This window comes from Paramacrobiotus metropolitanus, unplaced genomic scaffold (assembly GCF_019649055.1).
Source record: "Paramacrobiotus metropolitanus isolate TYO unplaced genomic scaffold, Prichtersi_v1.0 Parri_scaffold0000049, whole genome shotgun sequence".
In the NCBI taxonomy this organism is placed as follows: Eukaryota; Metazoa; Tardigrada; class Eutardigrada; order Parachela; family Macrobiotidae; genus Paramacrobiotus; species Paramacrobiotus metropolitanus.
Window position 1 is genome coordinate 1,021,018 of NW_026570269.1, and position 22,503 is coordinate 1,043,520.

The following is a 22,503-nucleotide window of genomic DNA, read 5'->3' on the forward strand; positions in this document are numbered from 1 at the left end:
ACGTTCTCTGCACGCTGTTAATTGAGCTCAAATTGAACGATCACACTCACTGTCAGCATGGACTCTCCGATGCATATTCATCGACCGAAGCGTAGCGAAGGTAGATTAATACATACTTTCGTTGATTTGTGTCCGTTACGAAAGGTCGTTACGAAAGGTTGTCACGTAAGCCATTTCCAACGAGTAACTGGAAGTCTATGCTTATGTTCCTAAGTCGTTTTGCAAAATAATATAAAATTTCATTATTCAACATATAAAAATAGTATTAAAATACTTAAACAGTTTGTAATATAAAATGTAGTATACTGTACTCAAAGGAAATGCTGCGCTCCGGTCTGTCAAATGCACGCCAACGTGCATTTTTCCTAGTCTAGTCAAAGCCTTGGGCGGTCGTAGTGTACGTCTGCTCGAGAAATTTTGTACAGATACTTTTGTAATTATGGCAATTTATGCGATCCACGGTTAACATAACATTTTTTCTGATATTTTCTATTTTTTAATTTCATTTTTGCTTTCAACTGAAACCTCCAGAGTTACGTTAAACTCGAGTTGCGCTATATTATTTTTGAGTTGCGCTAGAGTTAAGTTTTCATCCTGGCGAGTTAAGCTTCAAAGTTAAGTTATAACTCGTTAACTCGAAAAAAACTCGCGTTAAGTTAAATAGTTAAAATTAACTGCCCAGGTCTGGTAGCTACTGCCTTATCACCGGACCAAAAAATTGAGTACGAGTACTTAAACACCGCCGACCGTGGTCAGCGTGGTGGTTGCAACTGCCACACGGTGTTTAAGGACAAAACGCATTGCTTAAAGTACCGGACTACCGGTACTTGCTTCATTAAGTGAGGAATTGTAAGGACTAAGGACGTAGCGAAAAAAAATGGTCTAGCAGCCTGCATATTGCAGCAGGTTGGTTCTGCAGTGAATCTGGATTCACCAGCTAGTATTCCTGCGCCTCTGACACGGAACGAATTTGGCCGGTAAATACCATTGATTCCAGTCTCCAAATTGTCAGGTTACGTACTTACTTGGTTCGATATCGAGCAGCGGAAGATTGCATTACAGTACATAAGTGTGCCACGCTATTTTTCCATATTTTCATAACTTTTCATTAACGTGACTCTAGCTCGACCGAATTTGTATATGTGCCGGCGCATCGAAAATAAAACAACTGACCACCAAGAATACCACCAGCAAAAATGCATATCTATACGTAAACATCTCTAGGCATATGTACGAGTACTGTACATCGTTGCGTTTCGATTAGAAACTTGTCTAAACAAGAATTAACCACCAATCGTACACAGCAACAAGTAGCGTGTTCACAGAATATACAAAACCCTGTGCAAATTCGCTTAAAGTTCGTAGCGAAGATTTAAAGTTCCAACTCGAAGAGAAAAATCGAAATAACTACCATAGGTGGAAGGCGCGTTCACCTAGAGTAAATATCTATGGTAAAAATTATGATGTGTCAATTAAATTATCGTGGGCGGTAAAGCACGAGCGCCGTGTAGCGTTGGGCATCCTGGTTGCTGTTGTTTGTGTATGTAACTCCAGGATTAACCGGTCAAACAGACTGTGCAATAGTACTGTCATTGCTGCTAGGCGCTAAAGATCCCTTGTTCCCGAAAAAATTGTCCTCGAGTTTTTTCTGTATTTCCAGAAACGATTCCCCTTTCGTTTCGGTCAGTGTAACCGAAAGGAAAAGTGCCAGCACTAGCGTAATGCCGCTGAAAATCGCGAAGGTCCACTCCATCAAATACACCTGCATAATAGGAAAGACCGCCGTGACAATTGTTGACAAGGCCAGGCTGACGACCAGCACCAAGGCGGATGCGGATTGTCGCGATGTCAGTCCGAACATCTCAGCCGGCAGCAGATAGGGCACACTGGCCGGTCCAATAACGAAGAAAACCATGAAGAACATCAACGCTGCTAGATTTCCATAACGGCACTCAGTGCAGATGTTGGATGCAGATAATGCCGCAAAGATGACCATAGCAACTGTACAAAGGGCACAACCGAATAGACCGGTTAACAGAACCGGTCGCCGCCCGACTTTATCCAACAATAGTGAACCAAGGATGGCCACCAGAACTTGAAGTCCCGCCAATGCTACTGATCCATACGACGAGATCTCTTTGGCTAAACCACACGTGCGAAAGATTTCTGTTGAATAGACATAAATTGCGGGATACCCAGTAAGCCGTTGGGCAGTGATAGCCAGTAAACACACCGCAATATTCCTGCGCAGAAATGGATCGCGAAACAGACCAAGAATCGATACGCGCTTCTGCGATAGTTTTTTTGCGTGTTGCACTTCGTTTTCGATAATGGCGACTTCAGTGTCCACGTTGTCCGTATGACGCAGACGCTTTAAGAGTTGCTGTCAATTCTGCAGTGCCGCGTACATTTCGGCCCAGCCAACGCGGACTTTCCGGTAACAGCACGTACAACAAGAAAAATATGATATTGGGTGACAGAAGTATCCAAGTCATGTGCTTCCAGTAATTGTCATTTCCCAGGAACGCCGGCAGCCCGAGCACGTCGGCCACTAACATCCCGCAACTGAGTGAAGAGGCGATGAGGACGCTCAGCACACCGCGATATTTTATTGGGCTGATCTCGGCAGCGTACACCACACAGGCTGAACTTCCGAAACCGGCTCCCACTCCGAAAATTAAACGTCCTACAAAATGTATTGATCAACAAACTAGGAAAATATTCTGCTGCAAAAATTTGATTTAAGCAGGTAATAATTTAGCTCTGCTGTTGCTGTTTGAGTTGCACAGAACTATAATGGATAAAATGCTTCTCCAACCTCCAGTTCGGCTAGACACATTTTTCCCCCTATATATAAAGTGTTTTGTACGATATAATTCGTATAATTCGTTTGCGCATAACTCGTATAATTCGTATATAACTCGTATAATTCGTTTGCGCACTTACAACGAGTAGTTACTGTAAGTTCTGTAACTGTTAATCACTAGCAGAAACATGAGAAGATGTACGAGCAATGAAAAAATATCTATCTGTAAGCATACGATTATACCTATAATGAACATTTCATATGACGGGGCAAATACAATACATGCAGCGGCAGCACTTCCAATAACTCCAACTACGTTGCTGATCAAAAAGGTTTTGCGAAATCCGAACCGTTCGACCAAGTTGTTCGTCAATAGTGCTCCAACGGACACTCCTAGCATCACCGAAGATCCTGTCAGACCCCAAATAGCACTCAGACTACTATTATGACGCAGATGCAAAGATAGTTCATTGTCTGGGACAAAAGAGCACCATAACAAGTTTTCGGGATGTGTTAAGTTAGAGGTTAACACCCAGCTTTGTTGCCCAGAAGCAACGGTTGATGTTGAAGTACGCAAACACTGAATCTGTCGAATCCATCGTATGATCAGATTCTGCGGGACGTTAATTTGCGCAAAACTGTAGCCAGCATTGAACCATGTGGTCAATGCCGCAATCAGTGTCGAGAGAAAGGTCGTTGCAGTTAAGGAATTATGTGATTTCAGACAAGAACTGGCGCTGGTGGTGACCTTTAGTGCAGACATCCTGACTGCAGTTTTTAAAGTTCCCCGTGTTATACTTTTACAAAACTGGTACACAAACAAACACAAATATGTATACAAACACTCCTGCTTTAATTAGTATAGCTACGTATATAGGCACCATTTTAAAAATACAAATACCGCTGTATAATTGTCCATTGTCCCAGTGGACAATAGTTGTAATGATTATTATCCTGTGTACTAGGAATCTGCTACAGGCGGCTCTAGTGGTAATATTCACTAGTTATGTAATCCGTGGTAAGACTACCGCATGCAGAAAAGTAAATTACCGTGTCATGGTGCATGACAGTATGTATGTTGTGCTTATGGCTGGATCAGATTTGCCACTATAATAAGTTCGTCATGTCACCGGCAAAACCGGCAACGATTACGCACCACCCTTCGGATTCAACATATACTTGCTTATAATTGTAGACGAAGGTGACTCTGAGTAGGTAACTATAGTAGTAGCATATTAGTGTCGTCATCAGCTTTGTTTTGTTTGGCAAACACTTTCTTGGTCAGATCATACGCGCAAATGTGCAGGAACTGCATTTTTCTACGTAGAGTTTGTAATTATAGGTATGTACAGCTACTTGAAAATTAGTAGTACTACGCAGTACGCACCTGTAGATGACTGCTCAATCTGTATTTCAATGGACTGTTCTGATTTCGAGTATTATTCTTGCAGCACATCCTGAAGCCACAGCAGAACTTACGTACATGAACTATTTCGCTGAAACTTATTTTCTTGTTAGCAGCTACTTCCTAATAGATTTAACGGTGCGTTGCTTACTGCCTTTAGCAATTAGCGCCTCAACTGCCATGAAAAAATATAAACCCAAAAAATGACAGCGGAATATTCAAAGCGGGATTAATTAAATCGGCTTAATATTCAGATTTTGCCATACAAGAATAACTTTCAGACTTTCGGCTGGTAACACAATTGCTGTTTGGCAAATAACGACAAATTATTTTCAACAAGCGTATCTGTAGTTATGCGCCACGAAATTTTTGTTCGTTGTTGCCGAATCAAGCGCAATATATACTTTTGAAAATTTATGACAATTAAATTGATGTAGCAGTTACTCTTCAGTAATCTGATACAATATTATACGAGTATTTACTTCAATACCACTTGTGTAACAAATTTTAACATTTTCTTTTGCCAGTAACGAATTCAAAGTTCTGACAGCAAGCTGTTATAAGTGACGACACATGCTGTAATAATATTAGACTTTGCCAGTACTTATCAACATTTGTAAAACAAATCCGTCTGCTACAAGTCTGATAAGTCATATTGTCAGCAGGACCTCCTGTTGCTTCCAGGTACGTCGTATTTTCCCCCTTGACCACCAACTCTGTGATAACGTGTCAAAGCATAGTACCCTTATAATGGTAAACACAGCATAAATTGACGCGTTATTTTTGATTTATCGGCGCTAATTTGAATTGACCTTTGAATTTACCGGTAAATGAGGTGTATGGAATTACTGTAAGTACATTTTATCGTCGGGATATGGATATTACGAAGAATGAATTCGATAAGACCGGTTTTATTTCTAGTGTCCGTGACTCCGCCACGCAACGCACAGCTGTACAACGTACATTACGTTTGCTGGATAGAAATCCTTTTAACCCTTACATATATAAACTCATAATATTATGGGTTTGTTACATCAAAGATTCAGTAGCAGCAATACTGATAACATTGCGTTGCAGTTTCATCCAGTAATTTGTATACTCGTTATAATATCTGACATCGCACACTCAGTTTGTAGTGCTTTAGCGTCGCGCTAAACTGTTGTTCAGGTAAGTACTCCAGTATTATACCATTATGATGTGTAGAGTTCAATATTTTGACTTTGAAGATATAATATGTCCTCAATATATAATTGAACAGCTACAGCATTTAATAATTTTAATAATTGCATTTGTCGACAACAATGTGCGCTATCATACATACCTAATTTCAAGCCTTCCGTAATGTACGACGTTTATGGGATCAGGCTTATTGATTTGTGTGAATTCGAATCGCTTGTTTGGATGATACTTGGGCTTACAATTGAAAAAAACGATGAAAAACCACAGTGATATGATCATGATTATCCGTTGTTGAAGGATGTTGAGTTGACAATGCAGCGTTTCTCATAATGTATTCGATTTTTTTCTGGCACAGCGTGATGGGACAAAAAACGACCATGCCTGTGCAAGTATGGTGTTTTTATATGTTATGCATCGGATTCTGATTTTCGTTCTTAGCCAGGCAGAAAACCATTCGGTGAAAGTTTTAATATAATATAACCACCGCACTTTTGTACTCGTTTCCTTTAATCCAGTACTATGGTTAGGACGAACCATAGTGCTGGATTTAATTCTTTCAGCATTTTCTAAAACAGTTCCGCTTTATACTGCTGACCACACGGTGCAGCTGTGCTGACACAAACTAGACATAAATTTAGTTAAGTGATGCCGTACACTGATAGCACAAACAGACACAAAAATTATGTTCAAAACTTTTTGAATTTCAGCATTTGCGCGAATATTGTAGTGGGATATTTCGTAATATGGTATTTGGTTACATTGTTCCCTGCGTTTGAGAAATTAGCAATCGACAAAATTTGCCACTTCAGCGCACAAAAAACAAAAACACTATGCATACCTCACGTACGCGTTTAACAAAGCACGCTCCCGGCATAAAGTGACAGAGGGGCATAAACGGCTGGATGATCCATATAAAAGTCCGAAGCTGCTTGAAACTCCAGACAGGCTGTATCAGTTTGTGCCGTTTCGTGATTCTCCCTTTGCTTCGGCGGCAATACACATTACCATATGCAAAGAGCGGGCTGCCAGGTTCAACCATAACCGTAGCGCTACTATCCGCATTTTCATCCGCAACCACAGTTTGCCGTTAACGTTGTTCTGGTGTTCGTCGATCACATAGAATTCACGGACAAATTTCATTATAGTTCAATATGGCCCTGTCCGACTTCCAGACAAAGAAGCTCATCTACTTGTACAGAACTTTTTTCGGTATGTATGTATGCACATCGGTTAGGCTGTATATAGCCGTTCTTGATAGTGACCTTTGTGAAATATCCATGTAACTGGCATTACTTATGCAGATACTGACAACAATGGTACCATTGAGAAGGACGACTTTGACCTGCTTCTCAGCAAGATCAGCAAACTCCGCGGCTGGTCAGCGGGTAGCAGCCAGTACGCGACCCTACAGCAGCGCCTAGACGGTATTTGGAATGAACTAAAGAAAGCCGATGTGGATGGTGATGGGCAGATTTCCGAAAAGGAATGGCTGAAGCTGTGGTCAGATGTCATTTTCAACAAGTCCAACGGCCAGTGGATTCAGTTGTATCAGGATTTCATTTTTGACGCTCAGGATACGAGCGGGGATGGAAATGTTGACGAAGGCGAATTCAGTGCCTTATTCACGTCGCTAGGTGTACCGGCGGATCAATGCTCCAACGCGTTCAAAACCGTGACTGCTGTGAGTAACTTCTAAAAATTTTTTCCCAAAAACCTTTTAATTATTATCTTTGTAAAACAATTTTGAATAAGGCTGGCTACTTTAGTGTGTGCCAAAGCATAAAATTCAGGCTGGCGCAACGTCGGCAAAAATGTGCATAAGTATAGATCAGATTCGATCATAACTCGTGTGCAGCTCAGAGCACATATTAAGATAATGCAATTTTACAACCGTTTCATTCGTTATGAAAATGTTTTATTTCTAAGCTACTTTCTATTATTTCTTAAGTGAGTGAGTAGCATTTAGTGTAGATGTGACATATATGCATATATACGTATGTTCGCTGCTGTTTCGTATTCAGTCAACTGCAGATACGTATATTATGCGCCCTGTCTGAGCCTTGCAGGCATGCTTGATTGCAGGGGTTAGCACTTAACAGATGGGAGAGTGTTTTTTATTCTCAAGCTCAAGTGTTGAAATCCGTTTTAGATGTTGTTATTAAATTACAACATCATTGTATTAGGCATTGTTCGCAATCTTTGACAGTACATACGTATTTATGATGTCTATTTTCGGCTGCACAGGCACATGATAAATGAATAAGCCGGTAATGATGCTATGCCATCCATGTCCCATCAGTAAAAAATGCACAATACTTACTGTGCACCAGGTCTGCGATATCAGAGTTTTGCTGCATTAAAATAATTTAAGGTTGCGTTTGGTTTTATTGAATAGAGTTCACCGTTAGATAATTTTGCTGAAATTTAAAGAAACTGAACAACTTGAGGTTTTTTCAAGGTGCATCTTATTCCCATTCCTGACTAAAACATATCACACCAGTGGACATAACTGAAACTGTTAAAAGTAAAAACATTAAAAAGGCTTCATGCATGATTCATCTTACTAAGAATACGGTATGATGGACGATAGACGCAACTAATCCAACAATTTTTTTGAATTTAGTAAATCCATTTATGTTTTATTTCAGGGTGGATCGCCGGTTATCACGAAGGACCTCTTCGTTAAGCGCTTCCAGGAGTTTATTTCCTCTAGCGACGTGAGCGCGCCGGGAAATTCTATTTTTGGTTCGACTAATTTTTAAAGCTAATAAATGCCTGATTAGTTTCTTGACAATTTACTTTACACTGACTAAATAAAATTACGTTTGGTTTACCGTGGAAAATGGCCCGAACGAAGTGTTACATGGATGTTCAACGATTTTTTTGTAGCGACAACTCATTATACCATTGTACACGCTTGCGACCGGCACAGATACAGTGCAAGTCGATGATGATTTTGTGACTAACGGTTTCCGATATAAAATCGATCTCCGGCAGTTTATCCGGTTAAAGATTTAAAATAGGAATTCATTCTGCTTGGGCAAACGCAGAAGTGTATGTGCGTTCGCCTGTGTTATGTCATACAATATTTCTACCACAACCCCTTGTTGCCGGGCTAGAAGATGCATATTACACCGTTCTGGTCCCTTCTTGAAGCAATGATCACTTGGAGAATGTTTGAAGAATAGACTTATGTGATTTACTCATTGAGCCAGCGGACAAGGGAGATTCCAGCGGATGGATCAGAAAACTTAGAAAATCAATCAAAGAAGTCCGATTTCTGAGCAAATAATAAATTTTTTATAACGTCCCCCGGCGCAGGCGTATCTGAGTCTGAACATAATCCAGCGACTAACGTTGCTTCTACGTGCACGCCAAACAATGCATCGATCACCAGAACCCAGACAATCCAAAGCAACAAACGATTCACACTTCCACTGCTTAATTTTATTTTACCACTATCCAGCATTTTACGTTTTTCTACATATTCCATTTTTTCGTAATAAAAGCACGACCCAAATAGCATTTAGAAAACTACGGTAGGAAAAATTCACATGCAAATACTGTCGCCTGCCTATACTGTACTTCTACAGTTTATGGCAGGTGCTACTGAACTCTACCCCCAGAATTCAACTGTTTGCAGTGCATATACATAGATGCCATTTACACAGTTGGTACCGCATTGAGATCGGGTCGCATTTCTTGAGCAATGACATCTGTGTCGTCCATAAGTTCCACATCCGGTACGCCGGAAATACGAAAGATGCGTATTCTGGTATCATTACTGACCTGCAATAGAACACCATTTTTAAACATGAACAGCGTTCCCGCGCACTTATCCTTACCAATGCTACCACTGTTCCCAAAGCATTGGTACAGAAGAAATCCATTTTCGATGTTAAGCTGATGCTTTTCATGGCCGAACTGATTTCCGGAAACATGAGAATCCTGACAATAAAAGATGCATAAAGACATAAAAAATATACATACGCTGACATAACAGACAGCGAATAACGAACACGTACAACTGTGGCCTGACCATCAGTTCGCTTTTACAGAACGCCCGACTCGATAATTTAGTCGGCTAATTACAATCCACATTTTTAAAGCCTCAGTACCTTTCTTCCTTGCTGGCGATAAATGCCTGTTTTTCACAAGGAAGCATACAGATTTCTCCATCAGTTAAACCAGATAGCAGAAGGACGTCGGCGGCTCGAGTTCTAATAAATCCTAGAAGGTTGATACCCGGGGAGCTGAAAATGCGACATGCCGTTAACTGGCATCCGACAAATAGTTCTCATGCTTTTCTCCGGGGTTTAAATGCATTTTCAAAAATAACGGCAGTAGACTAAAATATGTTTCGAAACGCAATGTGTTTAGGCTGCTAATTTACTCCACAGCTACTGATTTTCATACAACATGACCACCCTGAAACCACTTCTATGCCAATTAAATGAATAGTTATGCTTACGCTTCGTTAGGCTGATTATTCGAAGAATGCACGGTGCCGGCATCGACAGTAAGCGAAAGCTCCAGATCTTGCTCTTCATCAGTATTATGTAAATAATGTTGGCGAATAACAATTTTCGCAGGATGTTGGGCGGTAGCGTAGATAATTTGTGCAGCGGATTTGTATGGAATGTTTGCCGGAGTCGTCTCGTTGTTGGCTTTATCACAGGCAACAGGATAAATATAGGCGAAATTTATTCTGTCATCTGGGCCGTCCGCTTTATAAACGTCATATTTGCGGATCATTACGATTTCCCGCGACACCACAGTGGCAATATTGAAAAAGGCTAACTCCAGCGAACTGATGAAAGCCATTAGCTCCTGTTTGGCCGATTTTTCTGGCCGATGGATGTACAGGGCTTTCGGTGGTGGTCGATAGGCAATCTACAATTGAAATTCGACCCCATAAGGACAACCAACCGACAACCATTGCTGACAAGTTTCATCTAATATAAGATTTTTACCTGTGCGTGCGCCTGCAGAAACGGCCCTCGCATATCCTCGCAATCTGCCGTGAGCCATTCCTTATAGTAAGGCTGGAAATCACTGCGACTAAGATTTAACGGTTCCGGCAAATCACTATCCAGAAAGTACGCATCGACCCCAAAGAACTTCATCCGCCACTCGGGCGGCTCGCTTATCTCTATATCATTGGTTGATGGCATGACGAGCGGTCCAAAAAGGTCTTGCAACACAGATACGACGTCATCCAGATCCTCTTCGCTCAGTCGACGCACCGTGCTCACCGATTCATGGTTAATATATTCAGACTGCATAATCAACCACTGAATGGCTGTAAAGCAGCGCTTAGATTCCGTTTCCATCATCTGACGTAAAATAATGCAAGAGCCAGGAAGATACTATCAAATCGCCAAGAAAATGGGCGAATAACTTACGTACTGGAGCTCAAACATTTTGAGCATGAAAGATGCACAGTTTTGAAGCACTTGATCGAAGTGGCTTTCCACTGCTCCAACCGCGCCAAAGCGTTCACCGTTTGCAATCCAGCGGCCCAGCATCACAAGCGATACCATACAGCATTCAAGCGCTCTAAGAATAAAAAAGTTTTCTCCAATGATCACTACCAGTAAAACTAACCATAAGACTCGCATCATTACGAACAGAATCAACATATCGTACACATCTAACTACGTACTAGAAGTCATAACCAACTGAATTTATCATCGCTGGGGACTGCATATGCCGAATGTGAATCTATATTGAATTGTTTATCCTGCTGATTACGAATACGAAAACCCTAAACTCACTTGCGTAATGGAAGCATCACATCGACCCGAAAAGTTTTTAACGACTGGTCCAGGGCTGCTTCATACTTCAGCAGGTCCTGCGTGGTAGCAATGTGCTCGAAGAAATGTTCCAAGGCCGGATGTAGTGTTCCCAACACAAGCTGCTCCATTAGAGCAGCCAGCAGGAAATGTGCTGCGGATTCTTGTGTAGCTAAATCAGGACGTATTTCTTGGGAGCGACTGCATTCTCGTTCAAATTCCTTCAACAGACTCCGTACTTTCTCCTCAAGTTCCTGACGATTTTCGTCCTTTACGGAGCTTAAGCGTTTAAAATAATTTTCGATAGCCTAGCACATCATACAAACGGTCAAATTAAAACTCGGAGGCAAAAAAAAAACGAAAACCGTACTCACTCGTCTATATGACCACAAGTAATCGCTGTGTTTGGCTAAGATTTCGATCTCTTCGAAATGGCGATTAATTATAGAGGTATCGTACTGCAATCATTGGCAATCAACGAAACAGAATTACGAGTTAAACAAGTGTTCAAATAGCTTACGACGAGCTCCTGATACATGCCGGTTTCATCTCGTATAACAATCACCGCGGCTTCAAAATTTTTATTCAAATGGAAAGCACACATATGGGCAATCTGCATAAAGTCGGGGTTAACACTGAAAAAGACAACATACATATTTTTGAAATACCTTGCATGGCAGATATTCTTGGAGATCCACAAATGCCACGGGTAAGAATCCATAGGCGTACATATGAAGATTGTAGGAAGATGTAACGATTGACAGAATAGACAATCTGAAGTGAACCCTTTTACATTATTAACCACTGTAGCAGTGAGTTATCACGTTATAACCTGGACTTCATCACAATCACTACCAGAGCCTACAAAAACACATTTGCTGACTTACGTCTTTTGGCTTTTCATTTGCAACGTCGGATTAATTCGTTCCCGGTCTTTGCTACAACGATATCCGTCAAACGCTTTCCCGTGCAGCAAATGCATGCAAGTTACCTAGCTTCGCTTGTTTGGCTTCTGAAAGAAAAACAACAATTTACCAAAGTGAACAAGGTACTCACAGAACGTTACCTACAATTTCAATTGGGGACAGCCCAAACAACTCAACGAACCTGGGTGCAAAAAAACTTTCCCTCCAAATTTACTGATGCATAATTAATGTGCTCGACGCAAAATGACATGCAAGTGACAGCAAGTCGCTAATAAACGGTCGACCGGAAATGTGCGGTCGAAGTAGTGATCCGAAAATCACAACTTTCCACTTACGCTGTTTTCGGGACAAAAACATCCTGGACATAGCGCTCAATGTGATCCTCAAATTGCCGCTTATCCTGCATTGCCGTCATCTCCTCTGGTGTCCAAAACGGTGGCGACCAATCAATCCATTCGATTTTATCGTCAACATTCAACTCCACGGTCGTCTCATGTGTTTCCACATTTTTTATTACGATTTTCCCACTGGAATATGCAATGGCTAAGGCTGCAAAGGGGAATGCACTTCAATTATAAATACCGTCAAACTCATACTGCAATTACGCAACATGCTCGAGTAACAAAAGCTGCTTTTGTGGAATTAATAAGCAAAAACTCTAAAACTATTAATTCACATACCTCGTCCGTCGGGACGCCAAGTCATACAAGCCACGGTATCGCCAGAGAGGAAATTTACTGGTTTGTAGTTGGCAACTTTCATCCAGTCGTTATTATAAACGTTGACCTGTAACAAACCAAGTGTCAGCCTCCACCACTATAAAAGGTTTTCGCAAAAATAAAGTTTTTACTTCTCCTTTGGCAGTGGCGTACGCGATCAGATCTTGCTGTGTGGAAAGAGCAACTTTGGTGATGCTTTGGCCAGCATTCCGATCCTGAACGAGCAACAAAACCTCCTTTGGTGGCAGAACAGGTTCAGTTTCTGCCTCCTCCATCATGCGATCAACTGTATTAGGTCAAAGATATAGATGCACAATCCGTGACAATCGCGACTGTCCAAAGTTCCAAACGAATTTAAACAAAGTACGGATAGGAAATTTAAAACCTAAACAATAAACATCATTACTTTAATATTTTACATTTTTACAGTTTTACTCGTATGATTGATAAATTCTTTACAACATATGTACCGCGAAAGCTGACCGCCCTCGGGCATCGGCACTCTACAATATGACCGGGGTTTAATACCATTTCCGGGTGGGGCTCGCCTCCGCAGTGACGTCATGTACATACATTTCGGCGACATCGATATGCCGCCGAAATATTGTAGATTTTATACATTGTAGTTTGTAGATTTAAATAGCCAAAACAACTACATACCTTTTACATTTCAAGTTGTAATAAACCATGTTAGGCTTTGACATTTTGTTGAGCGGACTGACTGCCGGACTGCTTTAATATGGAATATCTCCGAAACTAAAGGACTAATCGAGTACTAGTAGTAGTACGAGTGTACAAGCAATAAGCATTACTAAAAATAAGTCTTTACTTGCATTTTGCAGGCCTGTTCGTGAAAGATCACAAAATGCCGGACGTCATCACGCGGTTTCATGAGAAAGCGGTAAACCTCTATCCTTGGATGCCACCTGCGTAGACACACTCGCGGGCTCATAATTCTGTTTACCGCACCCGTGTCAAGTTTCAACACTGAAGCCGTCTAGAGCAAGTCCAAGGGAAAGACAGACAAAATACAGCTGGCTCTGTGGTCTTAAAGATGGCATTTCGTCCCGGCGACGTTTAAATTTTGCGGCGGAGATTGGGTAGACGGTATCAGAAATCTAGATCTGGTGCTTTACTACCCCCACCCGGTTATGCTAGGTCCATACTTCAGTTGTAATTCGGAATACAATAGAAATCTTACAACAATCGTAGAAAAAGTATGCACGACAGTCAGCTTTGTTGTAGCATTTTTTGTTGTAATTCTCGAAAGTATGGACGCGACAGTTCCAGGAAAAATGTTGTATTTCGGAAAATTTGTTGTAGATTGATGTGGTAGGAGGGAGGGGCTTTTCTTCCTTTCTACAACAATCGTAGTCTAATGGTAGATCCAGAATGGATCCACAGACGGAGACAGAAACGGAATCTATCCCGTGGAGTGAGCGACACGATCTGGGTCGCGAGCTATGCGGAAACACAAAACGTCGCACCGTAATCGCTGACTTTTAATAATATTGAAAATTCCGACAACAGAAAATCAACACTGATCGGCGCAGCTCGATCGTAAAGCGTGGAGCCCATTCAACAGCGTGCAACGCTGTGCAGCACGTGCTATGCCGCGCCCACTAACAAAACACAAGCCAATCAGAAGAGAGACACACACAGGCCATAATCCAAAGGCGTAGCGCCTAGCGCCACTGACGTGAACGCTAGTGATCCCGGTCTCACATGCCTCTGGGGGGATGCCGAGCTCCTGTGAGGCTGGACACACTCCCGAATCCACGAGAAGACGACGGTCGCCGGTGTCTGTGTGTGCTCAAAAACATCAAATTCTCTTAATCCATTTTTATCACATCAATTACATAAAGGCACAATTTCATTTTAATACGATGTGAATAAAGAGATCCAATTATAAAAATACTATCAAATCATTAGAACAGATCAACAGTAACAGATCAACAAAAGTATTAATCAAATTGTAGACTAGGATCCTCCATTTCTGACTCGTAAAGGTCACAGGTCCTGTCCACCGTTCTCCGCACTTTGGCCCATTCCGCTCCGTTGAGCAATCCTGCGCATCCGTAATGCGACTTCATCACAATCCGCTTGAGAATCAGGTGCGTATCAAGTACGACTTAAGAATACTGCTTCATCTTTGGAATATGGTGCGTATCAATTGTACGACTTCAAAATGAGATCCATAAAGGTCATGGAGGGACGTCAATGAAGACAAGCGTAGTTCGCTTCCTCCCTAGTAAAGGTCATCCTTTGTTGAGATGATCCGTTGAGATGTGCGACTCATTTTGGGTTAATGGTCCCAAAGGTCATGCGACTTAACTTCCAATACGGTGACTCTGTTGGGCAATTGATGATCCCAAAGGTCACCCCACTCGTCAAAATTTCCGTTAAAGGTCATGGAGGGACTTAGCCAATTTCCTGCGGCTTTCAAGCACTTCTTCGCTTGCCTCCCTGGTAAAACTTGCAGTTTGACCTTTCCGTCGCACATCCAACTTCAGTATGCCTCGAGCGGCCAGAGTGCCGGCAAGTTTACCGTAGCATCTCTGATGGGGCCGGCTAGTTACCGCATTGAATTTACCCCATGAAATTTCCACATTTAATCTTTTACTCTTGTTCGCCGCTTGTGGCTTACGTTATTACGAGAAATCCGGCTCGATTACCGTAGTTTTTCTCGTTTCACCTTTAACACTGAATCGCTTAAGAAGAGTGCCGGCGCAGTTTACCGTAACAACTCTAATGAGGCCGGCTGATTGCCGCATTAAGTTAACCTCATCAATATTCCACCTGTTGTCTTTCTCTTTTTCGCCGCTTGTGGCCCCGTTTCGTATTCAAGAGATCCGGCTTGATTACCGTTGTTTCTCTTGTGCATTTATAACACTGAGTCGCTTAGAGAGGAGAGCCGGCTAACTGCCGTAACTACTCCCTTGGGGCCGGCTTTATAGACCGAATCAATTTCAACCCCAATAGATACTCCACATGATTTCTTTTAGGCAATTCTGTGCTATAAACGCTGCAAACAACAAATACACAAATACAGTTTATGTTAACATGTCACGTCCTTTATACAACACCATTTGCATCTTTGTGACGTACCGACAAATGCCGTAGACGTCCTTTTAATAGTGTGATCCTAAAGGTCAACACTATTCCATTTCATTTGAATCGCCCTCATCATTTCTCGGCGGGCGTTTCTTAGCGCTTTCCGGTTGGTTTCGGTCGGAAGTTCGGTCAACTGGTTCCGTCGAGTCAACTTCCATGACCTTTGTCGGGTCAACTTCGCGCTGGCCACGACCTTTACCTTGGCGGCTGCGCCTAACCGCCTCAAGTCGATGGCGTGCGTCATTCTCTTCGAGTCGCAGTCTGCGGTTATCAGGGTCTTCCGCCAATCGACGCTGCACGTCGGCGAGATTATCCCGCAGCTGTTGGTTTCGGATGCCGCGTCGTCCCATCTGGTTAGGCGCACGGTCTGGACGACGGTCACTTTTCTTCACTAAGAAATCATCAATGTAAGTTTCGATTCCGTCCACCGGCTCGACGTAGTCGCTTCCCAGGGAATCTTTAATCTTATTAATCCTTTCTTCTACTTGGGATGCGTGGCGCTGTGTCAAGTTGCCCTTTTCCATTCGTGTCTTGCACTTTTTCAGCGCCTTGCGAGCCGTATGCGCTATGCTGATATGTTCCATCGGTTGTCCCAATTTAGCGACATGAGCTCGGAAGAACGGTGGAATGTCGTCCTTCATGGTATTAGACACCAATTGGTTTTGTGTCTTGTAATGTGCCAGTCTCGCAGCAAAGACCTTTTGCCCCATCCTTTTTGCGGCATAGTCCTTAGGATCCACCTGTAGTCCTATCGACGCCCTTGCTGCAAGCAACTTGAAAGCTGGGTTCACATGTCGTAGAACAAACTGAGCCACGTATTCTTGGCGTTCGGGATAGTCTCTATAATAGAACTGTGTCATCCCGATTGGATCAGTTGTGTCCAGCGGTACATCCAATAAACTCAAATCCACCAAACTATGTAGTCCATTCCGTCGAATAGGGAGATAACAGTCCCGTACTGAGTCGCGGTGGATGAATAACTGACGGAAAAGTCCTTGTTCCACTCCTTGTTTAATCTCTCTCGCATAACCCGAGTCGAGTAGGAATTGGCTCAACTGTCTCAGAATTGTGCCAATTTTGTTGGCTTCAACCGAATCCGGCTCAAGTCCAAAGTATCGACAAATTTCGACCGTTTGTTCATCAATATCAGTCGTATTATATTCCATGTCGATGGTATCCGGTTGTCGGTTATCAAATCTGGAGTTCTGTCGCTGATCAGCCCGGCGATGATTATCCGGTTCTCGTTGACCTTCTGGTTCCCGTCGCTCTCCTGACTCAGGCTGCGACGGTTCGTTACTCGCCGGTTGTTCCGGTTGAAGGTCACTATCCAGAATTACATTTCGTCGATGGGTCACGTTCTCTTGAGACGTTTCCGCAATCGAGCTAGTCCCTTCCATCGCATCGTCTTCTTGTACGACGCTCACAATTGGATCCACTACATGAACCACTGACTCCACCCGCTGATACTTTGGGGGTGAATCTTCCCGTTCAGTGCTTGATGACCTTTTATTTGCGCCCGAGTCAAAGGTCGCGTAGAATGCAGCCCTCTGTTGCCATCTTTTATCGCGTGGGTCGGGCGTTCGATTTCGCGTATGTTCGCGTCTTCTATCCCATGACCTTTCGGGTGTTGACATCCTAACGTTACGATTACGGAAAGCAACTTCCGTCGGCACCTGATGTCCTTCCTTTTCAGGTTCTGTACGGAATGTCTCCGCGCGCCGTTTGTCTTCACGTTCTCTGGTCGCTGCCAATAACTTCGTTGTGTCGATCTTCCTCTGAATGCTCATCTCTGTTACTTCATCGCCGTGGCGTACCCATCCTCTTCCGCCACGGTAATCCCTGTCGCGGGACCGTTCGCGTGACCTTTCACTGTGGTAGTCACGTGTCCTTTCACGAGAGTGTTCACGTGACCTTTCGCTCCGTCTTTCAGAAATCCGTTCATGTTCACGTGAATGTCCGCGTGACCTTTCTCTATGCGGAGGGGATCGTGGCCGTATGAAGCCTTCATCCCGTTTGAAGCTTCTGAGTGCTTGCAGCACATCGCTTTCAGTTCGGCGAGATTTACGTAGATTATCCATACGTCTTTCGACTTCCTTCTTTATGTATGGCGCCGGCGCGAACCCGTCTTGCAATCGTTTCTTCTCCCGCAACAGCATTTTGAATATCTCGTCTGACATAGCAGCCGGATCTTTCGTTAAGGTTTCAATCTGAATGATAAGCGACTGTCGTACGAGTTGCATTTCGTCTTCGTTAAGGCTGGCCATGCCCGGGGGTGCAGCTAGACCCGACGTACTGGGCAACGCCTCCCGTGCGGCCTGTTCGCTTGCCTTCTTATTTTGCGCATTAATTTTCGCGCGGAGTTCGTCTTCCATTTGCTGAGCTCGCATCTTTTCCTGGTCCTCTGCGAATTTCTTCCGATACGCGTCCGTATGTGGACACTTCAACGGCTCCAAGGTGTCATCCCAACCAGGTTCGTTGTTCCGGATCGCTTCCTGGTAGCGATCCTCGAGTAGCATTCGCTCTTCCACTGGGATGCTGCCGTAATTCCTTGCGCTTATCAGATTGCGGAAGACATCCAGGTTCCCGCGTTTGGCTTCCGAGACTCCAACAAGTGAGACGATATGTGGGTCATCCAGCTTGTGAATGCATGCGTAGCACGGAAATCTCTTGTCAACCTTTTTGTTATTGCGTAGACAGTCCGGACACTTTGGATTGTAGCCCGTAAACCGATCGATGTCTGCCGCCGTTCCCGTACGTTTAGGAGTGGCTTGACCTTTCTGTGCCATTTTTCCGCTTCAGTCTGTAATTATAAAACAATCCGTCATATTAACTTTTCCACGTTAATCCTTCCATTTCCTATCCATATCAAGGCTTTTCTATCATTTTTACGCCTATTCCGTTTCTGAGCTGAGACTTTCCTAGCTCCTGCTGCCTTTTCTATCACTGTAACGTGGTGACCTTTCTCACGTTATCAGCACTTTCTGACTACTGTGACCTTTTCTATTAGTCCTAGTACTGTTTTCAGTTGACCTTTCGTAACACTTTTCGCTTTCGTTTTAAACTGTTTTATGCTTTTTCTGTAATATGCAGGGTTCATTACTCGCTGCATATTACACTATATTTTCGGATTCTGTTTTATGATGGTTTATACGGCTTGAAATCGATTCGGCCATCTGGCTTAATATGAAGCACTTCGTCCGCGATCAAGGCTTCGACGGCGTTCCTAATCCACTCTTTATCGCTTTCAATATTCAAATCTCCCAATTCGTAATTGACGGCCATGAAGTTTGAAAGGTCATTCCATGACGCTCCATTGGTACCGCCAATGGCGTCCAGAGCTACATCTGTGATGGCTATCTTCCAGGCCTCCAGTTCCATTTTCAGTCTGGGCGTTCGTTCCGTGCCCTGTTTCGGAAGGTAGTAGACGACTTTGTTGTCCTTGTTATATTTACATCCCAACTTTCCTTCCTTATAAGCTCGTTTCAAGACTCGTTCAGTCATGTTAAGTGACGACCTTCCGTTCGTATTTATCGCCACTTGTCTTTTCAGGTCTGTCCCAAGCATTTCCTTTTCCCGAATAATCTGGAGTGCAGCTTGGACTTCGTTCCATGTACGATTATTCACGTCCAATGCCGGCCCTAACATGTAATCTGTAGCCTCCTTTGCCGGTGTACCGCTACTTTCTGGGAGGATGTCGAGTCCGTTGGGTCAGCCGTCGCTGTCTCGTCGATCCTCAGCTTTGCCAGTGATCCTGATGATGACCCCGCCGATTTTGGTTCGCTGTCTTCTTTCCTCTTGTGGCAAAGTCTCTTGACCTTTAGATCGCCGACCGACTTCGATCGTTCCTTCTCAAAGACGTCCTTTAATGGTATGAACAGTGATTTGTGAAACACCTGGCGCGCCGAATCCGCTTCAGCTTCTGCCGCTGCCTTATCCATCGGGAGCATGACCTTTTCTTTCTCCCGTTTGTCTGAAGCTTCATGACCTTTCGGTTGAACTTCTGCGGTAGTTTCAGATGTCTCTTGACCTTTCGGTTGTTCGCCTTTTTCTGTCGCAGGTCCAGAAGGAGCCGTTATAGTAGCGTCATCGTCGCCTTCCGATTCCGAATCCATTGGGCCTTTTGTCTTCGATGAAACTGTGACCTTTTCCATGTCCTGACTGTCGGACATATTACAGTGGATCTGTCTTTCCGGTGGTATTAGACCGACTCTCGTATATCGGATCGGGTGTCCTTTATGTGCATTTGTCGTAAGGACGTTCTGTTTAATCAACTTTGCAATACGCGCTCGGTTGCCGTGTCGATCTCCTTTATCATTCCATTTCCGTCGTTCCAAACTGCGTTGATATATTGGCTAATCCGGTGACTCGTTGACCCTAATGGGCTTGTCATTCCTGCGATTGCCCTTTCTACTCGCATTGGGACCGCTTCATTCGGGGTTGTCAGCGCCTTATCCGAACTGGCTGGTCTGAACAACTTAGCCTCATACGAGAAACTCGCGTTTCTGTATAAGTTTTCCTGCGTTCCGCGCGAATTCCAATACGACGTCGAACTTTTGTTTAGTGAAGCTACGATGTTGTTTCTTCAAATACGTCTTCAGGCCTGATTTAAATTTGATGTCACCGATGCTGTTCCTATTCGTATGAAATTTTCCGCCCGTTATACGCTTTGATTATTTCATCGACCGTGTTCAAATTATCATCATCTGACCATCAAATTCTTCGTCTGAGGTGAAGTCCAATTCACTCTCTCCATCTGGTTCGGCGTATTGATCATTGCCATTGCATCAACTTTCATGGTTGTTTTGACTCTTCTTCGGTCTTAACGGGCTTCGTTTCTTTGCTTTTTGTCTTTATCCTGCCTCCAAGCTTCTTGGCTCAGTAGTCCTTGATCGTTGTTTTCGAATCTGTATGTGACCTTGCACTGACCGTCGAAGTGCTTGAAGGCTCACTTCCGATGCCTGATTCACGCGACGTCTCCTGTTTCGCTTTTTCGCGAATCTGTTTGTCCTTGCGCCTTTGGCGGATGCGGAAATGACATGGGGACAGCTTGTTTCACCGCTATGACCTTTCCTTTGAGTTTTACGGTTCTGCTGTAGCTGATTGAATAACTTTCTTGACTTCGTAGGTGTCGATGACCTTTCTTCAACTTCGCCAACTGACTCGTCCATCTGACATCATGCGACGCTGGTTCATCTTTTCTTCCTGGTGCTTGTGCTATCGCTTTCGTCACCGCTCTTCTTATCTTCTTCCTCCTGTTTTCTTCTTATCTTCTTCCTCCTGTCGTTTCTTGAGGAAATCGCCTTCTTAACCTTGTCACGGTTCATGGCCTCTTCCAATCTGGGCGCTTTCTCGGTTTGACTTTTGAGGGCTTGACCTTTAAGGGCTTTTTATGCTTATCGGCCGTTTCTTCTGTCTGAGCCTTCTTCCTCAGGTGGGTCCTCGTCTTCCGACTCTGGTCTGTCGTCACCAGGTGGATTACATAATGGGCACAGTTTGTCTATCACACTGAAGGTGCTCATGACTTCCCTGGGCAATCTCTAACACTCTTTGTAGAGAGCGTCTGGCCCTCGTTTCAGTTACATTTGCCGACGTGCCTTGCGCTCTTCCGTCTCTCCGGCTCCGCCTTCTTGTGCCGGGGGCTGGATTTCCAAATGTAGTGTCTCTGTCAGCTGTCCCTGTGAGGCGACCTCCCACAAAGGGTTCTTCTTAGCGTCGTAAAATACCGTTTTGTACGATCCGTCTTCCATCTGTCTTGTGAGTCGGAATGTGCTCCATCGATTTCCGCTCGATGCCGCATCATGCTGATCAGTGTACTCGCTTGAACCACGGCATCTGTCCGGTCACTTTCGTATCAGATCCCATAACTGCTCAACGGCTGCCTGATTCGCATTTCGGGCGCTCTTCTGATACGTCCCATGGAGCATATGGAACCGGGTCTCCTGTTATTGGATCGACTATCACTGCAGTTATGGTTTGCACAGCTTCCATTACCACCGAAAAGTCTGAGGGTGACCTTTCTGCTTGTCGCCTCTGTATCTCAGACCGACTCATAATCATCTGACGATCGTTTCTTCGGATCTGGATCCGCCGTCGGTTTTGAGCGAGTTCTCTCTTTGATCAACAGTTTGCCGTCCGTTGTGTATGTATATGCCACGTGGTCATCATCTGTGCCCACTTTGGATACGGATCCATGCGTCTTCTTCGGTTGCAACTTTAGATACCACGTGCTTCATCATCTGAACGATAACTTTGGGTTATGACGTTCTTCTGGGGAATAAACTGTAGCGCCTCATTGACTATCGTTTTTGACTCTTTTCCAATGGCATCCTTGACTGACCTATCTCGCGAGGGGATTATACGAGTCGATCTCTTTGTTCGTTTTCTTATCGACTATTCGTGCGGTGACCTTTTCGTTCTATATCTTCGCCAGTGTACTTGGCCGTAGCTTCTACACTTGAAATCGAATTGACCTTCTGTTCCAGCTGGTGTGGTGGCGCGCTCTTTCACCCACTGACTGGCCTTGTGGCTTTGCCGGCTCAGCTGGTGTTGCTTTACCTGA

The 22,503-nt window shown here is 43.7% G+C and overlaps 4 protein-coding genes across 5 annotated transcripts; 1 reads left to right on the top strand and 3 right to left on the bottom strand.

Annotated features, from left to right (window-relative positions):
• Positions 1-1,019: 1,019 nt before the first annotated feature.
• LOC129592015 (solute carrier family 2, facilitated glucose transporter member 2-like) lies at positions 1,020-3,324 on the bottom strand. Its single transcript, XM_055487955.1, is given in 3 exon segments — positions 1,020-2,387; positions 2,389-2,686; positions 3,050-3,324. Coding segments are annotated over 3 exon segments (1,278 nt in total). The 5' UTR covers positions 3,207-3,324; the 3' UTR covers positions 1,020-1,564.
• A 1,884-nt stretch (positions 3,325-5,208) lies between these two features.
• LOC129591848 (sarcoplasmic calcium-binding proteins II, V, VI, and VII-like) lies at positions 5,209-8,174 on the top strand. Of its 2 annotated transcripts, XM_055487681.1 has the most exons (4): positions 5,209-5,378; positions 6,536-6,599; positions 6,692-7,071; positions 8,039-8,174. In XM_055487681.1, the coding sequence occupies exons 2-4, from the start codon at positions 6,542-6,544 to the stop codon at positions 8,150-8,152; spliced, it is 552 nt and encodes a 183-aa protein (XP_055343656.1). In that variant the 5' UTR covers positions 5,209-5,378; positions 6,536-6,541; the 3' UTR covers positions 8,153-8,174. The 2 variants fall into 2 exon arrangements, with proteins under 2 accessions (XP_055343656.1, XP_055343657.1); XM_055487682.1 differs by lacking the exon at positions 5,209-5,378 and having other exon boundaries at positions 6,315-6,599.
• A 513-nt stretch (positions 8,175-8,687) lies between these two features.
• Positions 8,688-13,584, bottom strand: LOC129591847 (anaphase-promoting complex subunit 4-like). The gene is made up of 16 exons (XM_055487680.1): positions 13,491-13,584; positions 12,962-13,215; positions 12,792-12,897; positions 12,447-12,660; positions 12,177-12,197; positions 12,073-12,123; positions 11,854-11,959; positions 11,706-11,798; positions 11,560-11,643; positions 11,168-11,493; positions 10,796-10,949; positions 10,364-10,726; positions 9,862-10,283; positions 9,509-9,643; positions 9,236-9,338; positions 8,688-9,179 (listed from the first exon to the last, which is right to left on the bottom strand). The coding sequence occupies exons 2-16, from the start codon at positions 13,106-13,108 to the stop codon at positions 9,054-9,056; spliced, it is 2,451 nt and encodes an 816-aa protein (XP_055343655.1). The 5' UTR covers positions 13,109-13,215; positions 13,491-13,584; the 3' UTR covers positions 8,688-9,053.
• Positions 13,585-14,005: 421 nt separating this feature from the next.
• On the bottom strand, positions 14,006-18,992 carry LOC129591846 (uncharacterized). The gene is made up of 2 exons (XM_055487679.1): positions 15,939-18,992; positions 14,006-15,855 (listed from the first exon to the last, which is right to left on the bottom strand). Exon 1 carries the CDS (start codon positions 18,728-18,730, stop codon positions 15,989-15,991), a length of 2,742 nt encoding a protein of 913 aa, XP_055343654.1. The 5' UTR covers positions 18,731-18,992; the 3' UTR covers positions 14,006-15,855; positions 15,939-15,988.
• Between the last annotated feature and the right edge of the window lie 3,511 nt (positions 18,993-22,503).

Excerpts from the sequence above, each read along its gene's own strand:
- LOC129591846 (XM_055487679.1), bottom strand. The coding sequence starts at position 18,730 with ATGGCACAGAAAGGTCAAGCCACTCCTAAACGTACGGGAACGGCGGCA.
- LOC129591847 (XM_055487680.1), bottom strand. The coding sequence starts at position 13,108 with ATGATGGAGGAGGCAGAAACTGAACCTGTTCTGCCACCAAAGGAGGTT. Across the intron at positions 12,661-12,791 it reads TTGGCGTCCCGACGGACGAG|CCTTAGCCATTGCATATTCC; the intron begins GTATGTGAATTA and ends TCCCCTTTGCAG. Across the intron at positions 10,950-11,167 it reads GTGATGCTTCCATTACGCAA|AGCGCTTGAATGCTGTATGG; the intron begins GTGAGTTTAGGG and ends TTTTATTCTTAG.
- LOC129591848 (XM_055487681.1), top strand. The coding sequence starts at position 6,542 with ATGGCCCTGTCCGACTTCCAGACAAAGAAGCTCATCTACTTGTACAGA. Across the intron at positions 6,600-6,691 it reads CTTGTACAGAACTTTTTTCG|ATACTGACAACAATGGTACC; the intron begins GTATGTATGTAT and ends TTACTTATGCAG. Across the intron at positions 7,072-8,038 it reads CGTTCAAAACCGTGACTGCT|GGTGGATCGCCGGTTATCAC; the intron begins GTGAGTAACTTC and ends GTTTTATTTCAG.